General features: G+C 41.3%; 2 protein-coding genes across 2 annotated transcripts in view; both read right to left on the reverse strand.

Annotated features, from left to right (window-relative positions):
- Positions 1-1,821, reverse strand: part of herpud1 (homocysteine-inducible, endoplasmic reticulum stress-inducible, ubiquitin-like domain member 1) — a 20,743-nt gene extending 18,922 nt beyond the window's left edge. The window contains exon 1 of the mRNA XM_031868114.1: positions 1,744-1,821. Coding sequence (XP_031723974.1) covers positions 1,744-1,821 — 78 coding nt within the window. The remainder of the gene's footprint in view (positions 1-1,743) is intronic.
- A 406-nt stretch (positions 1,822-2,227) lies between these two features.
- slc12a3 (solute carrier family 12 member 3) overlaps positions 2,228-13,170 on the reverse strand; it is a 19,572-nt gene continuing 8,629 nt past the window's right edge. Inside the window, exons 10-26 of the mRNA XM_031868131.1 lie at positions 12,472-12,629; positions 11,943-12,050; positions 11,064-11,187; positions 10,237-10,338; positions 9,173-9,328; positions 8,978-9,077; positions 7,763-7,874; positions 7,487-7,624; positions 6,159-6,265; positions 5,966-6,048; positions 5,739-5,816; positions 4,440-4,538; positions 4,215-4,326; positions 3,686-3,772; positions 2,958-3,096; positions 2,739-2,806; positions 2,228-2,535 (exon numbers count right to left, since the gene is read on the reverse strand). Coding sequence (XP_031723991.1) covers positions 2,394-2,535; positions 2,739-2,806; positions 2,958-3,096; positions 3,686-3,772; positions 4,215-4,326; positions 4,440-4,538; positions 5,739-5,816; positions 5,966-6,048; positions 6,159-6,265; positions 7,487-7,624; positions 7,763-7,874; positions 8,978-9,077; positions 9,173-9,328; positions 10,237-10,338; positions 11,064-11,187; positions 11,943-12,050; positions 12,472-12,629 — 1,913 coding nt within the window. The 3' untranslated portion in view covers positions 2,228-2,393. The remainder of the gene's footprint in view (positions 2,536-2,738; positions 2,807-2,957; positions 3,097-3,685; positions 3,773-4,214; positions 4,327-4,439; positions 4,539-5,738; positions 5,817-5,965; positions 6,049-6,158; positions 6,266-7,486; positions 7,625-7,762; positions 7,875-8,977; positions 9,078-9,172; positions 9,329-10,236; positions 10,339-11,063; positions 11,188-11,942; positions 12,051-12,471; positions 12,630-13,170) is intronic.

Below are 13,170 nucleotides of genomic sequence, written 5' to 3' on the forward strand. Positions count from 1 at the left end.
ATATTATACAGAAAATACAGCTTTTTTCACTTACAATGAAGCCAAAGAAAACACTAAACAAATTCTGTTAAAGCAGGAGAGGTACTTTTAGCAGGACAGACATGTGTTACCATGCTTAATTGATTGAATATGCTGTGCTTAAAATGAAAATCACATGTAATACATGAACTACGTTTTATTTTAAGTGTCTCTTTTTACCTGTGATGCAAGATGACCAAGTATATGTCCATGAGATATAAACTGGGTCATCTGCTACCTGGTGGAGGGCTTAATACTGTTATTTCTCCTGTCATCATAACTTGGGTACATATTCCTTTCCAATTTGCTGGTAATACTATTTTTACTTGTTCATCATCATCACTTAACCAGAACACATCGACTAGTGGCATTGTAAGCATGTTATTTTGTAAGAACCATCTGCAACCACCTGTTGACATTTTACAGGTGGACAAATTCTCCTATCCTCACTCCATCCCCTGTATCCTGCTGCCATGTGTATCACTGCTGACACCCACTCTTCTCTCTCTCTTTCTGTATGAATTCATGTCCCATTAATGCTCATAGAGGGATCCTCCTCTGTTGCTCTCCCTAAGGTGTCTTCCTTTCCTCCCTGTTAAAGGGTTTTTTGGGGAGTTTTTCCTGTTCCAATGTGAGGGTCCTGGGACAGAGGATGTTGTATATGTACAGATTGTAAAGCCCTCTGAGGCAAATTTGTGATTTTGGGCTGTACAAAATAAATTAAATCTAATTGAATTGAATATGCAAAGCAGTATCCTGCATCCTCACACTCTTCTATGTCAAAACCCGGAGCTGGCATTATTAGTGGAACTCTTTTGGAGTCAAAACAGGCTTCACACGCTTCTTTAGTTACTTGTTTCACTGAAAAATGCATCCATTGGTAGAACATGTTTTCCTTCCCATTACGTGTTCTTAGCCTTCCTAATGGGTTTTAGGGCGACTGTTCGATCCCAGACTCCGCTAGTCCACTTTAATATGTCCCTGGGCAATTCGTTTAATGTGTCCTTGGCAAGACACTTAACTCCAACCCCATGTTATGAATGGTTGTGAATGTTAGATAGTCCTGATGGGCAGGCGATACCTTGCATGGTGGCCCCTGCCATCAGTGTGTGAATGGGTGAATGAACATGTAGTGTTAAAGCGCTTTGAGTGGTCGTTAGACAAAAGCACTATACAAGTACAGTCCATTTACCATTTACTGTTCTCTGCAGCTTTCTACGTGTGCGTTGTCTTGGATTGATTTACATTGTCATCATCTCAGCAGTTGTTTGTTGGCTTCTTGAACAATTTAGTAGATCCATCACCACCTCTTTGGCTTTGTGTTGGGTTAGTTGTGGGTCTCTGCTCTATGAACTATCGCAAGGAAGTATACTGAGCGCTACCACACTGCATGTTAGTAAGCCTGTGATTACTACCCCTAGTCTCCTTAAACTTTTCCCTCCTGCGTCTAGGACTGTGAGGGTCCTTCTGTGTGTTCTCTGGCTTTCTGCTCGGTTTGTGAGCTCATCTCCTGTGTCTGAATCACTACCATGTACCTCCTACTATTGATAAGGCTACTATAAAAGGCCCTAATAGAGGTAAGACAAATCTTCTTGTCTGGTTGAAAGTCTTTCGATTCTTCTTTAAGAGATTGTACTGTTTGTCAGTCAAAGGAATATTACCTCTCAACACGTTGAGGGCTATCTTACACAGAGCAATAATAAAGTCGGCGTTTGCATTACTCACAATGACCCTCCTCACGCTAGGGGAAGATTTATACATCAACTCCAGCAGAGTCAAATTCTTCTGCATACGTGACGACATTGTTAACTCTTTTGCTTTTTAGGAATATACACAACCGGCTGCTCTGATAGCAAAGCTGTTCTGAGTCTTAAATAATCAGGTGTCATGGCTTTATAATCTATGAGCTGGGCTGGTTGCGTCATTAAATGCCTCTAAAGAAATGTTTGTATTACCAGGAAACATCTGTCTGGCCAATAGGGTAATCTGGTATTATCCCTGCATGGGGTCTTTTGATATAAAACGTGAATTGAACTACAGTAACTCACTCCTGTGCCATACATTTTTCTCATAATTGCTTATAATTGTACATCATTACAAATCATTTTGATTACCAATTACAATCAATAAGGGCTTCAGTTTAAAGTATATTCCATACAGTGGTTTACATTTGCAGGACTTCTTAAATGTGTTCATCATTCATTTGTTGAATTAAAGGCCCAGAACATTGTAATTACATGACACATGAATCATACATTAATTACAGGATTAGATGATCAACAGTCATCAAGGCATTGACATGTCTAAATCAAGATGAAATATCATGTTGGTGAGTTAATGAGTCAGTATCTGATTATTGGTCTCAAGGAGACATCTCATTGGCAGTAGAAGGTGAGGACATTTTCCTGGTTTCCTCGGACCAACATGACTGGAGGTCTCAGATCATGTGACAAGAAGTCCAACCACGCCAGGTAGAGAGTATTGGGACACACTCCTCTCATCCCTACTGGCATGGTGCTGTCAGGAGACATACACAGTAGTGACAAAGAAGGTTTAATGAGGGGAACAGTTTGTAGTGCTTGTATTTGGTCTGTGTATGCCGACAGGCTTTAAAAGTCACAAGAGTCAGTTCAAGAGCCATTCACTGAGAGTGGAATGATGCAATTAGCTTCCGCGTACTTACACACATATGATCTAACAAGGAGAATCACTATACTCACATCACAATCAGAGCAGCTTCTCTGGAGTAATCCTGCAGAACCTCATTTAGACGAATTTGACGGAGAGACTGAATCACACAGAGAAAGTTACAAATTTAGTCAAGCAAGAAAAAAGGTTTCCAATTGATTATTTCTTACTCCTAAATTCTATATTCACTGTATAACAATGTGTGTGCTTCAGGTTTGATCAGTGTGTGTGTTTCTGTGTGTGTGTCAGACCTTGGCCTTGTTCCTCTCTAAATCCTGGTCGGTGATCATCCACTGCTCCGCCTGCTGTCCTGGTGGCCCAGAATCAGAGTCCTGTTTGGGATTTGTATCCAGTCTGAAGCGACCCACCATGTTCTCAAACCGATGAACACTAAAGCATAAAAAGACAAACAGGGATCATGGGTAATACAATACGTAATAAAGTAAATCAAGTATGGATGAATTCATTACTCTTTTACTATGATGACTGTTTTTTGTATATCTGCAAACCTCAATGTTGAGGTTTGTCTGTTATTCCATGAAAGCATGCATGGCACTATTAACCTGCTGGCCGTGGGGCAGAAATGAGCTACTGACCCCCATTCTGGCCCAGGTGGTAAACCCAGCTCAACCCGGATCACATGTGGAATTGCATGATGATAGATCATTTCCCCTGCTTTGCTTCTTTCTAATAATAGCTTGCACAGAGCTTTGGCAGAGAGCCGCAGAAATGCGCCGCGCACATCCTGAAAAATGTGATGAAGTGCCAGGCTCTGAAGATAACGCAGAAGCTTGACTGGACTGGAGGTGGGAGGTGAGATTTACGCACCAGTACCTCACATCAATTACAAAAACCTTATTAACTTCCAGGCACAGGAGCTCCTCCTCATCATCCAGCTATGGTGTGCACGAGAGGTGTGCACACCAGCCATCACAGAACATAGTCACAGTACAGACGGACAGCAGTGTAACTCGGGTACCTTGCAGGCTGGGGGTTCTGGTAGATGTCAGGAAGCACTTCAACATCATGGAAACCAAGACGAAACTTCTTGATCAGTGCCAACACCCTGGAAAGAGAATGTAAATATATAATCTAATGTAAAGTTTGACATTTTCCTTCAGAGTCACATACTTGTAAACCACAGCAATAATCTTTTAATCATTCTTCTGAGCAGGAAAAGCTGCCGGATGGGTAAACAGATAATAGTCTGCTAGCATGTTAGCCATTTTAGTTGTTATTACAGCTTTAAACAGACTGTATCCATGATTCATGTTTTTAGTTAAACATGTTGTTTTCTCTCTACGTCCTGCTATCCTCGGCAATATGAGTCTTTGATAACTGGCTAGATAATTCATCCTATATGCAATTCTGCATTTCCTTCCATTTCATTTCATTCATGCAATTTATTCTGACGCGTTTTTGGCAAATGTGCTAAAGAAATCAGACGACGGTGCAAATAACCCACAGAAATCTGACAGACAATAATAACAGTAATCTGAAGTGCGTACTCCTCTCTCTGCTCTTCCCTTTTGTCTGCATCTCCCCCCACAAACACGCGGACCTTACATCTGGCCCAACGCTTCCTCCGAGTCAGCAGGTAGGGCAGCAGCAGGGTCAGACCTGGTAAACCACACACACTCATGATAAGGAAACCTGTGATAACACTCTTCAGAGAAGAGAAGAAGGTGATAGATGGATGATCTATGATGATGGTGAATGAGAGATGATCAGACCTCCATCATCAGACAGCCAGTACACATCGATGGTTTTCTTTCCTTGTTTTTTCTGGAACACCGTACTATGCTGAGGCTCTGCTTCAACGGGGACCGAAGCTACAAACAATTTTGTATACACAAAAAAAATGTTATCTTTTTACATGTAGATGACATCAATTTATTGAATTTCTGTGTATTCAAAGGACAAGGTGTGTAACATTTAGGGGGATTAATAATATTCATAACTATGTTTTAATCAGTGTACAATCACCTAAAACTAAGAATCTTTATGTTTTTGTTAGCTTAGAAAAAGCTGCACTCTGTCGGACTGAGCTCTCCATCTACACACACACAGACACACACACACACACACACACGCACATACACACAAGTGCGCAAAGGAGCCGCAGTGGAGACTCCAATACTGGAGTTGAGGACAAACTTCGCTTGTGACTGTATGTGCAATAAAATATTTGCGAGTAAAAAGCCAATACTTTATCAATACACCTATAATAAGCATATAAATGTAAACAAAAGTGAAACCCAATCCGCAATCTCTCATTCCCCACCGCTACGTTTACAGGCACAGCACAAAAGCACATTTTGTACAAACAAGCCACACACATTCCTCGTCTTCCTTCCAGTCTCGCTGAGTAGTTCATAAAGCTCACTTCCATCCTTCTTTCCTTCTCTGCTTCAGTAGCCTGGCAAAGGGTTCACATCTGGTAGTTCTACTTTCAGTCACACAAGCATTATATTCATTTACATGTGTTACAGATATGTTGCACATTCCCCCGCCGCAACCAATCAATGGGTTTGGTTGACAAAACAGAGGCATACATATTCCTATGTTAAATAGTAACTACGCAATCTACGCTTTCATGATCTCGTGAACTGCATTATTGTCGTTTTTTGTTTGTAATATTATTTTTTGTTCATTGGTAAATGGCAAGCTTTACTCAAGATGTTTTCAAATTGCCAGAATACGTAAGGGATATGAATCCTGATGGTAAATGGACTTGTGTAGCGCTTTTCTAGTCTTCTGACCACTCAAAGCGCTTTAACACTACATGTCATCATTCACCCATTCATACACTGATGACAGGGCTACCATGCAAGGTGCCACCTGCCAATCAGGACTCTAACTAACATTCACACCCACTCACAGCCTGTGAGAGCAATTTGCAGTTAAGTGTTTTGCCCAAGGACACATTGACATGTAGTACTAGTGGAGCCGGGTATCAAACCTCTGATCCTCTGATTGAAAGACAGCCTTGCTCTACCAGTGAGCCACAATACGTCCATGCATATACGTACATGTATTTGTTGTTTGTAGGCGGGAAGGGGCAGAAACGGTGTTTATACTCTCCTCTCGTCCATCTAAACCTGGATTAACTGAAATAAAAACATAGGGATTTGCAATGTATATGGATTCATTTGTAGTCAGTAACTCAAATGATGATGCATGAATGTGCACGTTGTTAACATCATTCTAGCTGCAGCAGCTCTGTGTGCTCCACTCTCATTTCAAATCAGGCTCTCACCATCTGATTGAAATGAACGAGAGACATCCAGTGCCTCCTTCAGTCTCAGTATGCACACGCCGTACTGCAGGTCGAATGCATCACTGAAATACATGGACAGCTTTATTGCAAAATATTATTGTCAGTGCTTATAGAATGGTTCGAAAGTACACAGACACACAGGATGAGGTTTATTATTTCCCACTGTACTCACTGTAGTATTCCGATGTAGTTGTGTGCAGCCTGAGGTGTTTCACTGCAGCAGCCTTTCTTGAATCCCATCAGTAAAACATTTGGCTTAATACGACCCAAACCTGCCCCCTGGTGGACAGTTAACAACAGGACAAGAAGAAGAGATGAGCCCGTCTCACAAAGTTCAACTACCTCAGGCTCTCTTTGAGACATCGTCACAGAACCTAACATCGACAATCCTGGATAACTGATCTCACTCGGCTGGTTACCAACTGGCACTATTCAATCTGGCTTTAATCTAACTGCAAATGTGTGCACACGAGGAAAGCCATGGCCACATGTTAAGTAGCTGGTATGGGACAGTTGCTGCCATAGAATTGTTTTTTCTTCATTTTATTTCACTCTACTTTAATGAGTAATAATCTAAGATTAAACTTTTAACTGTCATATCTGTTGATGTAGTAATGCAGATAGTGGAAAGATCAGCGAGGTATGATGAAGCAGTATGTGACTAAAAGAGCTTATTGGCAGTGTGCAGACATTCTTTCTATTGTGGGTAAAAAGCTGACCACTACCTGTCATCACGCACTGTACTTATTATGTATATGGAATATAATCTATTCTAGAAAACGATTTATTTTCAGAAAAGTCAAATCTTAACATTCACTACTTCAAACTATCTGCAACAGAGGTTATGTGTTGACCATAGAAGCACACTGATGAGACTGTACACCTCTACTGTGTAACAATGCTGCATTGTCTGTTCTAGTTGTCACTTTAATGTGAATGCAACTTTTTGTCTATTCTAAACCTTTTTGTAGTATAGGCCCCAGATCAGCTTAACAACAGGAACATGTCCTTGTTCCCAACTCACATATGACTGAGCTAACCAATCAGAAGCTGGGAGGACATCCACAGAGATAGATTCAGCAGATTATTGTAACTTTTTAGTCAGTGATGATTGTATTTACACCTGTAATATGTTAACAATTAACTTTGCAATCTTAACTCACCATTAACTCAAATATATAAATTGACCTTAACACTGGCATGAGTTGTGCCCGGCCCAGGACAGGAGGGCTCTACAGCGGGGCATTAAATCTGCCCAGAACATCATTGAAGTGAGTTGAAATGTGTGCGAAGAGCCCAAAGAAAATGAAAAGACGATACCCACACAGCCACAGCCTGTTCATGCTGCCGTCTTTCTAATTCATCTTCCACCATCCACTATATAATGTTGTTATTGCTCTTTTTTCTTATGTAGGATATGTGACAACAGACTGCATTTCGTTCCACAACCCTGTGTTGTATGATAGCAATAAACAAACCTCGTAACCTTGTAAATCTGACCTGTAGCAGCATGTTGACTCCTGATCGAAGCTCTGTAGCCACCACACCTCTGTAGAATGACTTGACCCTCCGTTGGTTCAACCAGGTAACATGACTGTCGCTGCTCGCCTTTTCCACTGCTGATTGGGAGGAACCAGCCTGACAAATACAGGGTCAAACAAGTAATAATTTCAGTCATCAACTGTAGAAGTTGTAATTTTAGTAGTGCTTTAGTTAATCAAAAATGTAAACTTCACTGTCTGGTGTGTATATCTGTGCATGTTTAGTTGGACTCACGGTGACTACATTGCCACAAATCATGAGACTAAGATCCTTTGTGAAACAGGTGACAAGATCCACCAGAGCTGGACGACTGCTGGGAGGACCTGTTAGCACCAAACACTGGGGTCTGAAAAGTGTAGACGTTGAGCAGTTTAGTGCAGAGCTCCTGGACAAACACGAACACTTCTGTTGATCACAGAAATGAGTATAGATCTTCTCATCTAACTTCCGACAGCAAAGCAATAGGTTATTTGCAGATGACGTCACACATCTGCGTGCTTTCCAGATGGAGGGTGGGCAACTGGAGGCATGTTCAGCGCTGCAGCAATAATGCCTATGGTTTGCGCTGTTTACCAAAAATAGTTGTACACAAAGGTGAGAAGTTTAAAAAACTCATAAGAAACAGCGACAGACATAGATCAAAACCTCCGTCTAAAGTCTGGAGGAGATAAAACTGACGAAAAACACAGACCATGGTGGTCGACAGATGAAGGCTTACAACTATTTTGTGAGCATTTTTGAACGACTGCTGTCTTGTTTTTGCCCGGGTAGCTAGCATCGCTAAAAACAAATCTCTCCGTAGATAGCTAACTAGCTTTCTCTGTGTTTTTGTCATTGTTTTTAGTTCTTGAGGATGAGGTCATTTGTAATGTCGATCACCTCCACATTGGCCAAATCGGTCAAGTTGTGGGAAAAATCGCTCTTCTTCGTTTTGTAGGCATCACATCCAATATGTGTTTTTATTTTGTGACGATAGCTGCTGTGTGCAGGTTCAACCCTTTTAAGTATTCACTTTCCTCCACTTCCAATTCGTGCAGTATATAGGTTCTTCACTTCCTGCCCTCCATCTGGTTTTTGCGCGTCATAATATTCACATGATTGCAAACAAGCTATTACGTGTTTTTCCAAGAAACATTTAAATTCCTTGGAATAAGATCAGAATTCGCACCTATTACAGGGAACTATCCTCAAAATGGTTTTATGAAGGTAATGGAATTGATAGTTTCATTTGAAAGACACTACTTGGAAGGCCTACGACAGCAAGCAGCACGTTTGACTGAAGCTATTTTCTTCATCACCAGATATTGAGCTATGAAGCTCAGCTTAAGTATTACAATCACATTTCACCCCCACCCGAATTCAAAATACAACAACGCAACAAAACCAACATTTCTGTTCTAAACGTAGACTACAGAAGACACTCTACAGGAGGGTGGTTCTGTCACTGACCTGTAGTTCTTGACATGGTCCTCCACATGGTTGAGACCGACACACTGGCTCAGAGCAATGTTGTAGGAGCTTGCCTGAACTGAGGAGCCCCAGTTTACAGCTAAGCACAGAGAAGAGCAGCAGAGTTGGAGAATGGAGTTTCTGACAGCACACTTTTGTAGTTTGTATAACTATAGGCTTTGTGTTTGAGTTTACCAGGCTTCTTGTAGAGTGTGTATCCCAAAAGGAGGAAGACGACGCCAAAGGCAATGAGGGCTGCCCACCAAGTCAGCAAGAACATGATAACTACACAAACCACAGCGCCCAGCAACGACAGCCACTTACTGTAGAACCTGAAGGATGGACGCCAACCTGTAGATACACACACATACACATGCGTACAAACAACAATGTCGACACACTCTCCTGATCAAGCAGGAATGCCTAATTTATACTTCTGCAGAAAAGCTTGCTCGGAGCACCAGCAGAGCCGCAGAGATAGTTTGCAGAGCTCTCAGAGAACTGCAAAGGCCTCCTGAAAATGTGACCACAACCCAAAGTCCTGTGCACAGCCTTCAGCCCTGAACCCTCTGATGTCACCTGGCAAATGGGTGAGTGTGAGAGGCTGCAGGGGTTGCACAATTTCACACTTTTACGCCCTGATTTGAACATCCTCCAGGCTCTTGCATTACTAGAGGAGAGGTCATTGCCACATCTATTTACTTGTTTTTGTCAAAACAGTTTCATTAAGCAAAATTAAAAGAAACGGTTGATGATAAACGTAAGTACCATCTTGAATCTGAATTGTTATTGTTTCTGTATGAATGTAATAGACTGAACACATTTACGCCTTTGGGCGTCCCCTGGTAATGCTGTGACAGTGGGATTGGGCCTTTGACTACATGCCCGTCTACGCGGATAAAGCAGAAGTTTGATTGAACATCAGAGCAGGGAGATGGGTTTTCCCCTCACGTCCTGTTACAACGTTCACCTTTATTATTCTATGCACAGGAGCTCCTCCTCATCATCCAACTTCTCCATAATCCTTTTTCAGCCACGGAGTTGTGTTGGGACAAACTTATATGGAACTATTGAATCACACCTATCAAATATATCAATGACCACATGACAAAGGATTTGAAGACCGCAAAGCGTGGGTCAAAAATAAATGACATGCTATACGCAATCCACCGCAGTACTGTATATGCCTGGCGTGTGCTAGAGGTGCCTGCACCAGCCCACTCACAATGTACTGCAGAATTATAAATGGAGCTTTTTACCTGGTGAGTTGGTGATTGAGGCATGGAAGCAGCTGAAGTTGATAAGAGAGTATGAGCAGAGGAAGAAGTTGGAGATGATGGGAGCGATGGTGTTCAACTCGGCTGATGGAGAGGAACGACAGAATTTAGGAAAATCGCAGTTATTACCCAAAAGATTTTCAGAAAGTGAAACACAATTTTGACACTTTTTTTATGCAATAGCTGTTTAATGTATCTACATGCTGTAATTACATCTCTATACAGGAGCTTTCATTGTGTGTCCTCCATTCCCACACTGAGTTTAAATTGCCGACAGGAAACAATGCAGCATGTCATCCGGGATGGCTGTAAAGTTATCTGATTGATATGAGCCTCAGTTTTTACTGTTCCTTCTCCTGACACTGTATCAGAGTTGTATTAAGTTGTTGTTAATGTTAATGCAAACCCAATATTTGTACTACTGCTGCTTCATAATAAATGGGCCCGACTGGTGAAACCTAGTGTGACTTATATTGTGAAGCAGTCAAAAGAAATGCAATGTATATGTCACCAATGTTTTGCCAAAAGACTTGGCGATATGGGGCATTTTTTTAAGCCGATCATTTTTTTATTTTTGCAAGGTAGAACAAGCAGCAACAGTAAGCTGTTGGATAAAGAGCTTCCATCTCATCAGCATACAATATACAGTTGTTATTGCTGTCTTGGAGCAAGTCTTCCCATTTAAAGTTTTGGTTTACTTATTTTCCAGTTCACATTCTCATTAAGACATTTCAGGATATTCCCATTTCCAATAAGACTATAATTGCTACAATTTCTCGTGGGTTCAGAGGTTCTCATCAAAGCCTCACCAATGAGAATGAAGCAGGCAGCGATGATGTACGTTAGCAGGTAGCCTCTGAGCGGTTCATCATTCTTGCCGTAACCTTTCCCAAAGATGCCGATGAGAGGGTAGAGTTTGTCCTTACACAGACACTACAAGAAAAATCATGTTTCTCAGAAAATAATTAATAAAAGCTTGTATTTAAACATGCGCAGGAATATGGAAATGGTTGCACTGACATTTGAAAATAAATAACATTCACAAAAGGTATTTTGGCGACTGTGGATCAGTGGTAGAGCAGGGTCGTCCTTCAATCAAAGGATCGGGGGTTTGATCCGCTAGTCCATGTCGATGTGTACTTGGGCCAGACACGCAACCCCAAATTGCCCCCATAGGCTGTTCCTACAGTGTATGAATGTTAGTGACTTCTGATAGGCAGGTGGCACCTTGCATGTTAGCCTCTGCCATCAGTGTATGAAGGGGTGAATGATGACATGTAGTGTTAAAGAGCTTTGAGTGGTCGGTTGACTAGACTAGAAAAGTGTTATACAAGCACAGTCCATTTACCATTTATTTCATCTAGTGTATTTGTGTGTGTGTGTGTGTGTGTGTGTGTGTGTGTGTGTGTACTTGTATAGCACTTTTCTAGTCTTCTAACCGCTCAAAGCGCTTTAACACTACATGTCATTCACCCATAGCTACCATGCAAGTTGCCACCTGCCCATCAGGACAATCTAACCATTCATAACATACACCGGCACAGCATTCGGGAGCAATTTGGGATTAAGTGTCTTGCCTATAGGGACACATCGACATTGACTGGTGGAGCCTGGGGTCGACCACTGAGCCCCAGTCACCCTCAAAGGAGAGAGTGTGTGTGTGTGTGTGTGTGTTTGTGTGAGTGTACCTGGAAGACCTTGGGAGCAGACACCAGGCAGGCCAAAGCAGAAGAGAGTGTCGCTCCAAATATACCAGCAGTGATGAGAGGGGCGAAAGCTGACACCAGGCTCATCGACTAGAAACACAAATGTACTGTTTACTTATTGGTCTCATCTCTCTCACCAGAGGAGAAAGGTGATCTACAGTTACTGATTATTACAGATATATGCAGAATGACATTATTGTTGGCTTGTTGCTGTCAGTGTAATCATCATATATCTTTCATGGAAAGAAAAGTCAAATAAATGTCTGAGAACTGACAGGAAAGCTTCATTTTTTGGCGACCCCAAGTAGCTTCACAAGGTAAATGTAAAGTTTGCTTGTTTGAAATTCTAAAGGAATTCATCAACCAGAAAACATGTAAAGATGTCTTGTGCTTTGCAGACTTGTGATGTAGACTGTAAACCTTGTGAGTAGTTATAGACCATATCTAACACGGTGCAGAATAAAGCCACATTTAACTCATCTGTGTGTCCTGTGAGTGGGTTTGTGCTGACCTGATAGTAATTACTGATGCCATAGGTGCATGTGTTATTGATACACTCAGTGAAGTCCCATCCATATTGACAAGCTAAACCAACACAATCCTGACGGGATGAGGACGGTGACAGGGTGTCGTTTAACAGGCCAGACGCATCCCGCAACACACAAGATCCTGGGAGGAAATAAACACACGAGGACACAAGAACGCATGAAAGAATATGCATATGCATACACAGGATTATTTAACCACAAATCCCAAAAATAATTCAATGAATGATGTAAATCATGAACGCAAATGTATTGTGGATATTGTTTGTAATTATTGGCACTGGTTAGTGGTAGAAATAAAATCTATGTCCAAACAAACAATCCATATCCACATTCTATTCAAATGACTAAATTCAAACTTTTGGGAAACACTTTAATTTACAGGTCTGCACATTTCTTGTTAAGTAGGTGATAATTAGCAAGTAACATAATTCAAATTTCTTTGAAATTACTGCCAAATTACGCCAATATTTAACTCAGAATTTATAAAAAATGACTCCAACATTATTTAATAATCATATTCTGCTATTTCCCAATATGCAGTAATAAATAGCTGGTAATCAATTTAATACATTTCCAGTAAAATAATACTAATTAAGTTTATTCACACGGTGATTCACAGTCCAACTCACTATATGGACGAAAGGCAGTCTGACATATAGATG

Source organism: Anarrhichthys ocellatus, unplaced genomic scaffold, assembly GCF_004355925.1.
Source record: "Anarrhichthys ocellatus isolate YVR2014 unplaced genomic scaffold, GSC_Weel_1.0 scaffold41, whole genome shotgun sequence".
Lineage (NCBI taxonomy): Eukaryota > Metazoa > Chordata > Actinopteri > Perciformes > Anarhichadidae > Anarrhichthys > Anarrhichthys ocellatus.